At 49.0% G+C, this 13,625-nt stretch overlaps 1 protein-coding gene across 2 annotated transcripts in view; it reads right to left on the reverse strand.

The window, feature by feature from the left end:
* Window positions 1-13,625, reverse strand: part of LCK (LCK proto-oncogene, Src family tyrosine kinase) — a 28,923-nt gene that overhangs the window by 5,393 nt on the left and 9,905 nt on the right. Inside the window, exons 2-9 of one of the 2 annotated variants that reach the window (XM_036446411.2) lie at window positions 5,164-5,273; window positions 4,556-4,637; window positions 4,274-4,364; window positions 3,931-4,029; window positions 3,689-3,792; window positions 3,226-3,375; window positions 2,777-2,929; window positions 2,479-2,658 (exon numbers count right to left, since the gene is read on the reverse strand). In XM_036446411.2, coding sequence (XP_036302304.1) covers window positions 2,479-2,658; window positions 2,777-2,929; window positions 3,226-3,375; window positions 3,689-3,792; window positions 3,931-4,029; window positions 4,274-4,364; window positions 4,556-4,637; window positions 5,164-5,268 — 964 coding nt within the window. In that variant the 5' untranslated portion in view covers window positions 5,269-5,273. The remainder of the gene's footprint in view (window positions 1-2,478; window positions 2,659-2,776; window positions 2,930-3,225; window positions 3,376-3,688; window positions 3,793-3,930; window positions 4,030-4,273; window positions 4,365-4,555; window positions 4,638-5,163; window positions 5,274-13,625) is intronic. The other variant, XM_036446412.2, reaches the window with a different exon arrangement.

The following is a 13,625-nucleotide window of genomic DNA, read 5'->3' on the forward strand; positions in this document are numbered from 1 at the left end:
ATGGTCCAGCTAGACCATTCCTCTAGGAAGCTTCTCTAGATCCTACTAGACATAATAAGTTAAATCACCATATACATTCTCTGGGGCATGCTGAAACTTTCCTAGCACAAACTCTGGTTTTCCTGTAGCGCATAATTAAATGAGACAGCAGGCACCTTGCTTGGTCCATCCATGTTCCCAGTGCTCAGCCCAAAGTAAGCAGCAATAAATGTGTGCATTAAAAGGAGTGTAGGGCCCTAACTGGTTTGGCTCAGTTGATAGAGTGGCAGCCTGTGGACTGAAGGGTCTCAGGCTCTATTCCGGTCAAGGGCATGTATCTTGCAGGCACATCCCCAGTAGGGGGGGTGTGGAGGCAGCTGATCGATGTTTCTCTCTCATTGATGTTTTTAAAAAAATATATAATTTATTGTTTTGTTTGTTGTTGTTTTTAACAGAGAGGAAAGGAGAGGAAGAGAGAGTTAGAAACATTGATGAGAGAGAAACATCAATCAGCTGCCTCCTGCACACCCCCTACCAGGGATGTGCCTGCAACCAGGGTACATGCCCTTGACTAGAATCGAACCTGGCACCCTTCAGTCCACAGGCCAACACTCTATCCACGGAGCCAAATTGGTTAGGGCTCATTGATATTTCTTTTTCTTTTTTTCTTTTTTCTTTTTTTAAATATATTTTATTGATTTTTTACAGAGAGAAGGAGAGAGGGATAGAGAACTAAAAACGTCGATGAGAGAGAAACATCGACCAGCTGCCTCCTGCACACCCCCCACCAACGATGTGCCCACAACCTATGTACATGCCCTTGACCGGAATCGAACCCGGGACCCCTCAGTCCGCAGACCGACACTCTACCACTGAGCCAAACCAGTTTCGGCAGGGCTCATTGATATTTCTAACTCTCTATCCCTCTCCCTTCTTCTCTGTAAAAAAATTAATAAAAAAAATATATAGCCAAAACTGGTTTGGCTCAGTGGATAGAACGTTGGCCTGCGGACTGAAAGGTCCCAGGCTCGATTCTGGTCAAGGGCATGTACCTTGGTTGCGGGCACGTCCCCAGTAGGGGGTGTGCAAGAGGCAGCTGATCGATGATTCTCTCTCATCGATGTTTCTAACTCTCTATCCCTCTCTCTTACTCTCTGTGAGAAATCAATAAAACATATTTTTTTAAAAATCCTCATGATTGCCTTGCTCCTCTTTAAAAAAATTATATATATATATATATATATATTTATTATTATTATTATTATTATTTATTTGTTTATTTTTTTTAAGGAGTGTGGAAAGAGATGCGTGGAGGCCTGACAGGTTGGGAGTTGCTGTATTGGAGCTAGTAACTGCTGTCCCTTCTTGAGAGATTAAAGCCCTGTGTGAAGATGACAGCAACCTGTGTGTCCCCACTGTGAACACTGAAGTAGTCACCAAAGACAAGGGGCTCACCCAGGCACAGCAAACGTGTGACACAGACTGCCATTCCTCCATTGTGTCCATGGCAGACATTGCCAATCAATCCTAGCACTCACTTCCAATGAGCCTAAGAGTCCTTCTCAACACAGAACTCCAAGCAACTACCAACTAAAGCCGGCTTAAGTAATAAAATATATTTGCCATTTCCAGAACCCATTAGCCAAAGAACAGCTTTCCTCACTTCCTGTAAGAAGGAGATCTTATGCTCCCAAAGAATCAGAGCCAGGTGACAGCAGACTTACTGAGCAGTTAGCATATGGCGGGCACTGTTCTAACTGCTCTATGTGCTTTAACTGCCTCTCCGTAAAGACCTACGAGAAGGTAACTATTGCATTGTAATCACCATTTTACAGAGGACACTGTGGCAGAGAGAAGTGGAGTCGTTAGCTCAGGGCCTCAGAATTGTGAAACCAGAATTCTAACCCGAGCAGCCAGGCTCTGGAGACCTTAGTAATTTCTCTGTATTATTTCTGGGCGAACCGTTTCTGCTGTTTTACTCAGGGAAACGGAGCACAGATGCAGGTCAGGAGCTTGGCCTGTGTCACACAGCAAATCTGTAGCAAATCTAGACCTGGACATTCCTCTTTACCACCCTGGGGCTCTTACTCTGCCCAGTAACAGACCAAGGGGCGGGGGGGCTCACCCAGAACTGGAAAAGAGGGCTTTGGGGCTGATCTGGCCTCCCAACTCTCAGGGACAGAAGGGAAAGGAAGGGGCTAGGGAGCCACTCATTTCCTGAAAACAAGCGTCTTTAGATCAAGGTAGGGCCTTGAAGGCCCACGGGACTTGTAGGCCAGGGAAGACGGGGACTGGATGCTCTTCCAGAGCCGGCCGCCTTAGGCTGGGCTCCCAGACAGGCCCCGAGGAGGACACACTCTCTTCTCGCCCCTGGAGGGGAGACTTCAGGCGCCCAGGAAAACTCTAGCAACTTCAGTGCTGTGTCAGGAGAGAAGGCATATCCCCTCCACCCGCTAGCGAGAGCAGAGCGGAGTGAGCAGAGGAGGCGGTGATGCCCACCGTTCTCCATGTATTCCGTGATGATGTAGATGGGCTCCTGGGTGACCACGGCGTAGAGCCGGACCAGCCGCTGGTGCTGCAGCTGCTTCATGAGGTTGGCCTCGGCCAGGAAGGCGTCGGGGGACATGCTGCCCTGCTTCAGGCTCTTCACCGCCACCTTCGTGTGCCCGTTGTAGTAGCCTGGGGCGGGCAGGGGTTGGAGGAAGTCACCCAGACTGCAGGGGGGCCCTCTCTGACCTCAGCGGACGCCTCTCCTCCCCCTCCCTCACCCCCCGCAGTCCAGGAGGGCCTCACTCACCCATCCACACCTCCCCGAACTGGCCAGCCCCCAGCCGCTCCACCAGTTTCAGCGTCTCCCTGGGGACCTCCCACTCGTCCTCCCACCACGGCTTCTGGGGCTTCTGGGTCTGGCAGGGGCGGCTGAGCCGCGTGCACAGCCCGTCCGGAGCATCTGCGAGGACAAGGAAGGGAGCAGGGAATTCACCAAACCCGTCTAGGGAACTGGCCTGGCAGGGGAGGGGTGGACCCCTGCGGCTGCAGGGGAAGGGTCCTCGCCCCCGCCGGGAATGAAAGGGCACGCTTAGTGATGGGGAGAGCTTAGGGATGGGGAGAGCCTAGTGATGGGGAGAGCTTAGTGATGGGGGCAGCTTAGTGATGGGGAGAGCTGTGTTGGGGAGAGCGTGTCCCCGAGAGGGACTGGGGGAGGCAGGTGCCAGGACGCCGGTAAGGGGGTCCCGCCGCGCTCACTGGTGTAATGGCGGACCAGCTCCTGCAGGCCGGGGAAGGTGATGCGGGGGGAGATGTAGAAGCCGCCTTTGTCCAGGTTGCGGATTTTGTAATGCTTCACCACCTCTCCCTGGTTCTGGTCGAAGTCCCGCACGGACAGGGAAAACGATCCTGATTAAAGGAACGGGGAAGCGAACGTCAGAAGGGGAGGGGGAACAGATGGTGGGCGCCCCTTCACCCCCGCGCCCCAGCCCCAGGGCTCGCCCGCCCGCACCGAGGCGCCCGGGGTCCAGCCCGGGCCCCGCCCACCGAAAACCCGCCCCTGAGGCGCCGCCCTGACCCCCGCCCACCAAGGCCCCGCCCAATAGATCCCGCCCATCGAGGGGCAGCCCGGGCCACGCCCACAGGGGGGGCCAGCCCGGGCCACGCCCACCGAGGCCCCGCCCACGGAGATCCCGTCCACTGAGGCCCCGCCCCCGCTCACCCGCGGTGCTCTCGCTCTCCCGGATCAGGAAGGAGCCGTGCGTGTTCCCGGGCGCCAGGAGCTGCCGCTCGGCATCCTTGCGGCTCAGGTTTTTGAAGAACCAGCTGCGCGGGGCGGAGCGAAAGCCGTGGTGTGTTGGAAGGCTCCTCCTCCATCACCCACCCCTCCAGCGGCCCTCCCCTGCTCCGGGGTCCCTAAGTCCGCTTGCTCCCACCCATCCCCCAAACGGGGTCCCCACTCACGGTTCGGGCTCCAGGCTGTTCGCTTTGGCCACGAAGTTGAAGGGGATGAACCCTTCCTGGCCGGTGGTCAGAGACTGCGCCTTCCACCACTCGCCGTTCCTGGGGACATCGGCGGGCAGCGTGGCTGGCTCGGCCTGCCTCCGCGGGACACCCTCCCTCCGAGCCCCCGCTGTGAATGCCACCCCACCCTCCAGCCCAGCACGCTCCGGCCTCTCATTTGGTCTCCAGGGCGCCTGCTGCAAGCGGGTCAGCACCTGCAGGAGGGCTGCGGGCCCGGGGTCTCTGCTCCCTTCCTCCCTCACCAGCGTAGGGCAAGGATGGGTGGCACAGAGGGGACACTCACTGCTCCAGGACACGAAGCTGTTCACCCTTCTCGAATCCCAGGTCCCCATCGTGAGAGGGCTCGTAGCTGTGCAGAGCGATGACCAGGTTGTCTGTAAAGACCAGGGGGCGTCAGGGAGAACCAGCCTGGAGGAGGCTGGGAACACGGAGTTCAGCAGTGACGGGGCAGAGCACGGACTGGGGCATGAGAAGCAGGGCAGAATAGAGGGGAGATGGGGAGGAGACGAGGCCAACAGCCGAGGACCCGCAGGCCTTATCTCCCAGGCCCTGCTGGCGAGGTCACCTTGCAGTGGAGAAGCCGGGGGGTTGGTGTCCTGGTAGGTGACCAGTGGATCCCGCACCTCAGAGCCATTCCGGAGGGGTAGCTGTGGGGCAGGGAGTGAGAGTGAGGTCAGAGAGCAGGAGGCTGGGTCAGATCCCGGCTCCCCTCCCCGCCACCCTGATCTGCACTTCTCCAGCCCAGCGGGGTCTTCCTCTCCCTGAATTTGCCAACTGCTTGCTGTGTGGCCTTAGGAGAGTCCCTTCCCTTCTCTGGGCCTCTTTTCCTTTCTGTATTGCAGAGGAGAGAGCCGCTCTGTTATTTCAAGGACTTTACATATATTTTTATTGGTTTCAGAGAGGAAGGAAGAGGGAGAGAGAGATGGAAACATCAATGATGAGAATCACTGATCGGCTGCCTCCTGCATGTCTCCTTCCGGGGATCGAGCCTGCAACCCAGGCATGTGCCCCTGACCGGAATCGAACCTGGGACTCTTCAGTCCACAGGCCGACACCCTATCCCCTGAGCCAAACCAGCTAGGGCTCAAGGCCCTTTCGAGGTGGCCCATTTCGTTCTTCTGAGGTGTGCACGCCACCCGGCTCCCTCACCGAGCCCCACGTCCTGCCTCTTACCGTGGCCTTGCCGTCCAGTGAGACTATGGGGTAATGGCAGTTCTCACAGACATCGATGTTTTCCATCCAGTCATCTTCAGGGTTTGAGCTGCAGCCACAGCCCATGGTCCCTGGGGGAATGGAGAGGAGCTTAAGGGGTTCCCCCAGCATCTGCTCGCCCAACCTCCGACATACAAGGGCCTGGCCCCAGAAACTTCCAGAAGTCCCTGAGGTGGTTAGCACGCCTCCCCAGGCCCCATTCACCAGCCATAGCAGAGCTGAGATGGGGACCTAGCTACTAACGGATGCTCCCTCGGAGCCCCCACATGCCACAAGCAAAGTGACACACACCCCAGCCCTAGGCCCCGCCCCCCCACCTGGGATGGGCAAACCGACACAGGCACCTTTGTTAGTCTAGCTGCCCGCTTCCTGCCTCTCCCCCAACCTCTCTCTCTCTCTCTCTCTCTCTCTCTCTCTCTCTCTGCCCATCCCCCACGGTGGGGGACTACCCACTGAGACCACACATTTCTTCCGAACCCTGGGAGAGACCTAAGTTTTGATCCGCCCATACCTTAGAGGTGTGTGCGCACCACCTCCTCATACCATCCCCCTCTCCCGGCCAGAAGGCTAAATGAAAGACTCCTGCTCCCCAAGTCAGCCATGGGGCCTCTGCCCCCTTCCCCTCCCACCCACGTCTCCTTCAGAGGGTTCCTTCAGCTTCTCCCCGGCAGAAAATCCTTCAGTGGCCCCATTGGCTGTAACTTTTTCATTTTATTTGTTTGCTTGCTTTAGCAGTGGAAACTTTTTGTCAGATGAAATCAAGCAGAACCCCATAGATAAAGCAAAAATGGAGCTGTTGTGCCTGCGGCCCAGTGGGGCCTCTCTCTGAAGGCCCTGGGAGGCCCCAGGACACCTTCCTGGGCTGCTCCTCAGAACCGCTGGGAAAGCGCTAGTCCTCAGACAAAGTTAGATTCACCGTGTGCTCAAGACCCTTTAATATCAAGATCAAATCCACTTCCTCAGTCTGTTCTTACACACACACACACACACATACGCACCCCCACATACACAGTCTGTTTTGAGCTACATTTGTCCCTCCCAAACCCCCCACACTATTTTCTTACTCCAATGCTCATGTGCTTCTCCTGCCGGGGGATGTTCTCTTTCCGTTCCATCTACTGATCTCAGCTTCCAAGGCTCAGCTCACCTATCACCTACTCTGTGAAGCCTTCCCAATGTTCTTTGCTTCTACAGTTCTCCTCAGGCACCATCAGCAGCTTCGGCACCGAGTGCCAAACCTACATGGACTTACGTGTCAACCCCCCCTTGCTGAGGTGGGGGAATGCCTGGAGAATAGAACCTGTGCTTTCTTTGCTTCAATGTCCCAGCACCCACAACTAGTTGTCATTTATAAATATCAACTAGGGCCCAGGCCAGGTAGCTCAACTGATGTGAGCAGTGGTCAGCAAACTGTGGCTCACCAGCCACATGCGATTGGCAAGCGGCAGTTTGCTGCTCTGTTGACTAAGGAGTTTGCTGACCACTGGAATAGGGGCTTAATCATAAGGAACAACAGCCTGTAATTATTGGAATCAAGAGTCTAGGTTAGCCGAGACCGGTTTGGCTCGATGGATAGAGCGTCTGCTTGGGGACTGAAGGGACCCGGGTTCAATTCCGGTCAAGGGCATGTACCTTGGTTGCGGTCATATCCCCAGAAGGGGGTGTGCAGGAGGCAGCTGATCGATGACTCTCTCTCATCGATGTTTCTAACTCTCTATCTCTCTCCCTTCCTCTCTGTACAAAATCAATAAAATATTAAAAAAAAAAAAAAGAGTGTAGGTTAGTGGTCGGCAAACTCATTAGTCATCAGAGCGGCAAACTGCTGCTTGCCAACGGCATGTGTCTCGTGAGCCACAGTTTGCCAACCGCTGGATTAGAGCATCGTCCTAATAAACAAAGGTATGGATTCGATCATACATACAAGAAACAACCAATGAATACATAAATAAATGGAACAATCTCTTTCTCTCACAAACAAATAAAGTTGACTGGCATATGAAGGGTTAATGCACAGATTCTCTCCCAGATGAGAAAAAGCTAAAAAGTTCACCACCACAAAACCACTAATACAAGAAATGTTAAAGGGACTTCAAAAAGAAGAAAAAGAAGAAATATGAATAATAAAATGACAATAACTATATACCTATCAATAACTAGTTTAAATATAAGTGAATTAAATCTAATCAAAAGACACAGGGTGGCTGAAAAGATGAGAAAACAAGACCCATACCTATGCTGCCAACAAGGAACCTATTTCAGATCAAAAGACACATGCAGACGGAAATAAAGGGATGGAAAAATATATCTCATGCAAATGGAACTTTAAAAAAAGCTGGGGTAGTAATATTTATATCAGATAAAATAGACTTTTAAAAAATCCTCTCTTGAGGATATGTTTTTATTGATTTTTTAAAATATATTTTTACTGATTTCAGAAAGGAAGGGAGAAGGAGAGAGAGTTAGGAACATCAGTGATGAGAGAGAATCATTGATCAGCTGCCTTCTGCATGCTCCACAGTGGGGACGGAGCCTGCAGCCCTGTCATGTGCCCTGACTGGGAAGCGAAGCGTGACCTCCTGGTTCGCAGAGCCACGCTCAAGCGCCGAACACCGGCCTGGCAGACAAAATAGAGTTTAAAACAAAAGCCATAACAAGAGACAAGGAAGGACATTTCATATGCAATAGCTACAATTTGGAAGCAACCAAAGTGTCCATCAGTAGACACTCAGATAAAGAAGATGTGGTACATTTGAATACACAACAGAATATTACTCTGCTATAAAAAAATAATGAGCTCTTACCATTTGCAACAACAAGGATGAACTTGGAGGATATTATGATAAGTGAAATAAGTCAGCTTTAGAAAGACAAATAACAAATGATTTCACTTACATGTGGAATCTAATGAACAGAATAAATACAGTAGAAACAAACTCATAAATACAGAGAAGTGGTAGTCTCCAGATACGAGAAGGGCTGAGGGGCTGGGTGAAAAGGGTGAAGGAATTAAGAGGTTCAGCCTGGCCTGTGAGGTTCAGTGTTGAGTGTTGACCTAAGAATCAGTTACTGGGTTGTAAAGTACAGCATAGGGAATGCAGTCAATAATATTGTAGCAGCCGAAACCAGTTTGGCTCAGTGGATAGAGCGTCAGCCTACAGACTGAAAGGTCCCAGGTTCAATTCCGGTCAAGGGCGTGTACCTTGGTTGCTGGCATATCCCCAGTAGGGGGTGTGCAAAAGGCAGCTGATCCATGTTTCTCTCTCATCGATGTTTCTAACTCTCTATCCCTCTCTTTTCCTCTCTGTAAAAAATCAATAAAATGTATTTTTTAAAATAAATAAATAAAAATAACAATATTGTAGCAAATATGTATGGTGCCAGGTGGATATTACACTTATTAGGGGGCTCATTTTGTAAGTTATATAAATGTCTAACCACTATGTTGCACACCTAAAACTAATGTAGTATTGAATGTCAACTGTGATAAAACAATTTAAAATTTGTTTTTTTATTTTTTTAAATTTCTTTATTGATTAAGGTATCACATATTTGTTCTCATTCCCCCATTCCCACCCCTCCCCACTAAAAAATTGTTTTAATGCACAGATTCTACCATCTATAACGGTTTTAGCAGCCACCAAATCTAATCTCTGATTTTAGGTGAACAAACCAAGGCCCAGAGAGGCCTGCTTAAATTCACGCAACTTATCTAGGAGAACAAAGCTAGAGTTGTTAACCCATGCTGGGCCCAAGTGGAAGGAGGGTTGAGTTAGCAAGAATTAAGGACATATGTCAATTATTCCTCAATTTTGAAAAATTTATTTTAAAGGGAGGAAGAGAGAGAGGAAGAGGGAGAGGGAGAGGGAGAGGAAGAGGGAGCGAGAGAGAGCGAGAGCGCGAGAGCAAGAGCGCGAGAGCGAGAGCGAGAGCGAGAGTGAGAGCGAGAGCGAGAGCGAGAGCGAGAGAGAGAGAGAGAGAGAGAGAGAGAGAGAGAGAGAGAAAGGGAGATAAGTCCATGTAAGAGAGAAACATCAATTGGCTGCTTCCTGCACACCCCCTACTGGGGATTGAGCCTGCAACCTGGACATGTGACCTAACCAGGAATCAAACCATGACTTCCTGGTTCATTGGTTCATGCTCAACCACTGAGCCACCAGGGGCAAGCTTATGTTTCAATTTTTTTTTCTTTTTTAATAATTCCTTATTGTTGAAAGTATTACATACGTCCCAGCTTCTGGTTGTTTTGTGTGTGTGTTTTAATATGTATTTTATTGATTTTTTACAGAGAGGAAGGGAGAGGGATAGAGAGCTAGAAACATTGATGAGAGAGAAATATCGATCAGCTCCCTCCTACACGCCCCCCACGTGCCCTTGACCAGAATCGAACCTGGGACCTTTCAGTCCACTGAGCCAAACCTGTTTCGGCAAGTTCCTGTTTTTTAAACTGAGATAACTTACAAGCTCTCATGGGTACCAGAGCCACTGGTGTGCATCTTCCCAGAGCATCTTCCTTCACCTTCTTCATATAGTTAAACAAACTCAGATCTATTATAACGGAAAATGCAAAACACACATGGAATTTTAAGCCAAATCAAGGAAAAGAGGATGCGTTAATTCTTCCCCCTACTGTTAGGAGTCTTGGAGGAGGATAGTGAAATATGGTAGCAATCATACTTGGGTAAAAACTGCTGTTTGAATTTTAACCTTGCTATCTGACTTCAACCTTCGATTTCTAGCTTAAACAAAAGGGTAGTTAAAGGAGATTGACTACCACTGACTCAGTAGCTTCAGGGGTAGAAACTATGGATAACCTTTAGAGATTAACCTCTGAGTTCTGCTTTTGTATTATGGGCAAGATAGGGCCACATTCCAACGTTCCCAGCCTTTAGAATTTAGAGCAAAGGGAAATTCCTGTGGTTTGAAGCTTTAAAAAGGATTGCCTACACCTGGATCAAAGTGGTCCTGTGGGGCCCACCTGCCTGTGGTGCTCTCGCGGCCTTTCTGGCCAGTTTTTCAATAAATCCTTGCCTGCTTTTTAAAATCAATCTTCAGCCTCTGGTGGTCTTATTTTGAACCCAGGGTTCGACCCCACAACAGGTAGGGGGTAGACATTTGAGAAATCGCTCAGCCAATGTCTACCCATTTGTGGATGCAAATGCCTTTGTTTAAAGTTAAAATCTATTGGGGTGGTCACCATGAACATACAGGTTTCAGGTATAGGTTTCTATGTTACATGATCTGTGTATTGCACTGCGTGCCCACCACCCAAAGTCACATCTCCTCCTGTCATCATGCAGATGGCTTTTTGACTGCTGTTTTCATTCTGAACAGGAACTGGTTAGGAGCAAAAGCCTTCAGGAAAGGACTGATGACAACCTGTATAAGCCTAAAATACGCTGAGCTGTCTAGTAAGGTTGTGAGCATCCTGTTGTTTGTGCTACTCAAACAGGCCTCAGAAAACCACAGGCTGGTTATAGCGTAGTTGAGATCACCAATGTCAGATGGCGTGTGGACTGAGATCAGTGAGGTCCCGCCCAGGCCTGGCATTCTTGGAGGCCCTGGTGGAGAGTAAGAGAAAGATGAGAAACGTTTGGGGTTATGAGAAGAGGGAATGAAATGACATGTAGCAGCGAGGAGAGGTCAGAAGAAGGGCGGAAGGAATAATAGGCCTGGAAGCTGGTATCTAGTCCAGGCTGAGATCCTGGGGAGGGAAAAGGAGCCTCAAGGCTTTGGGCAAGAGTCCAGGAGATCATGCAGGCAGGACCTGATCCTGGACTGACTCCGGGCCTATCAGAGAGGACCGGACATCCCTAAAGACGGGCCGTGAGTGGAAAAAGTCAAGTTGTGTTAAATTAAGCAGAAAGGAACTCTGTAATTCTGCCAGTACCTGCCCCTCAGTATTTCCTCCCTGCCTTGTTTTGTGCTCGGAAGCCCTCCAGCCATAGGTAGCAGATCCTGCTCTCTGCAACGTAGGGCCTGGCAGCCATCAGAAACCCCTAGGACCTGTTGGTGTCAGTGGCTCCCGGTCTAGAGCCACTGGGAGCGACATGGTCCTAGGAGGCCCCAGGATAATGTGGAAGGCTGCAGGTTACGTCAATATTTTAAAAGTCTAAAGGGAAATTGTATCATTATTTGTTTTTTAATTTGACAAATTTATTTCATTGTTTCTTTAGTGCAGACTAAGCTAAGTCTTTGATTAAAATTTGAACTAGAAAACAAGAAAACTGGTACCTAAATGAGATAGTTTAGTGACAAAAATTCAAAATCATAAGATCCACAGGGTGTGTTTGTGGGGGGAGGAAGGAGCAGGAAACACAAGGGCAGAGAAGAATTAAGGGGCCCTAATGTAATTCACCAGCCTCGTTTTAAAGATGAAGAAGCCAGGGGATCAGAGAAGCTACATAATTTCCCCAATAGTACACGACTCTTGGCAGACGTGACACTCAAATCAGGCCCCTACCCCCTTTATCAAGGTACTCTACCCTTACTCCCTGAGAAGTCTAAGAGGGTGGAGGATCCTGCGAGGTCCCAGAAAAAAATGGACAGCGACGCAGGTGTGACAGAACTGGATCCACTCCATCAAAAATGTAATCGTTGTAGCTCAGCCGGTGTGGCTCAGTGCAGGAGATAGCCAATCGATATTTCTATCTCCCTCTCCCTTCTTCTCTCTCTAAAATCAATTGATTTCAGAGAGGAAGAGAAAGAGAAATATCAATGATGAGAGAGAATCATTGATCGGCTGCCTCCTGCATGCCCCAGCCTACAACCCTGGCATGTGCTCTTGCCTGGAATCAAACCTGGGACTCTTCAGTCCGCAGGCTGACACGCTATCCACTAAACCAAACCAGCTAGGGCAATAAGAACATATTTTTTAAAATGTAATCATTGTTCTGTTAACAAAATCTTTTCTCTCAAAGACAATTCTCCCTCTTCCTAGAATGCATGTTTCTGAGTGTACATGTACCTAATTGGAGAGTAAAGAAGTGTGTAAGGTTTTTTTTCTCTCTAAGGAGGGACTGGCAGGAACCCAAAGCTTGTCTGTGCCTTTACCAAAGAGGTGCGTGCGCCTGCAACCAATCTTCCGAAACTCTCCGAGAACAGGTCTTTTCTAAGGCGAGACTGACAGAGAACCAAAGATTGTCTGCGCCACCCAGAGACCCCGCCCTATCCAAGCAGAGTACAGAAGCCCTCCTAGCTGAGACTCTGCTGATCCTCACAGCCAGTTGGCTTGGAGATCAAAGCTTCCCAGTGATACCAACAATAAGCAAGACTTATCAACAAGACTGCACACACAGCCCACAAAGAGCTACACCAAGACTGTCCACCACAGGTAACTGGGAAGGCTGTGCTACTGGGCTCTACCAGAACACCTAGCACACAAAGCTATTCCATCAAATCAGGGAAACAACTAAAATGCAGACAAGAGGAAGGAGATGGAGGAAAAGAAAAGATTGGATATTGAGTTCAAAACTACAGTTATATTATAAGGTTATTCAACAATATCCTAAAAAAGGTCGATAAAATAAATGAGACCTATGAGGATATGAAAAGGGAGCAACTAGAAATAATAAGGAATCAACAAGAAATGAAGAAAACATTGTCTGAAATAAAAACTATTATACAAAGTCCTAAAAACAGACTGGAAGATCACAAGAATCAAGACAAAGATTTAGAACACAAAGAGCCAGAGGACACTCCTCTGCAGAAGGGAGAAGATAAGAGAATCCAGAAAGTTGAAGATAGTGTAAGAAACCTCTGGGACAATTTCAAGCGAAACAGCATCAGAATTATGGGGATTCCAGAAGAAGAGAGAGAGCAAGATACAGAAAGAATAATGAAAGAAATAGTGACAGAAAACTTCCCTCACCTGGGGAAAGAAATAGACTTACAAGTCCAGGAAGCACACAGAACCCCAAACAAAAGGAATCCAAGGAGGACCACACCAAGACACATCATAATTAAAATTCCAAGAGCAAAAGACAAAGAGAGAATATTAAAAGCAGCAAGAGAAAAGCAGGTAGTTACCTATAAAGGAACACCCATACGATTGTCAGCTGATTTCTCAACAGAAACCATGCAGGCCAGACGGGAATGGCAAGAAATATTCAAGGTGATGAATAGCAAGAACCTACAGCCAAAGATAATCTATCCAGCAAAGCTATCACTCAGAATCAAAGGACAGTTAAAGAGCTTCACAAATAAAAAAAAGCTAAAAGAGTTCATCACTGCCGAACCAGAATTATATGAATTGCTGAAGGAGGTTATTTAGGAAGAGGAAGAAGATAAAGATAAAAATTATGATCAACTAATACGTAACTATCAACAAGTGAATCTTAAAACCAAGAGAATTAAAAAAATCTGATGAACAATATTAACTGGTGAATATAATAGAATCAGAGGTATGGAAGGGGAGTGGACTGATG

The sequence above is a fragment of the Pipistrellus kuhlii genome, unplaced genomic scaffold (genome assembly GCF_014108245.1).
Source record: "Pipistrellus kuhlii isolate mPipKuh1 unplaced genomic scaffold, mPipKuh1.p scaffold_m20_p_2, whole genome shotgun sequence".
In the NCBI taxonomy this organism is placed as follows: domain Eukaryota; kingdom Metazoa; phylum Chordata; class Mammalia; order Chiroptera; family Vespertilionidae; genus Pipistrellus; species Pipistrellus kuhlii.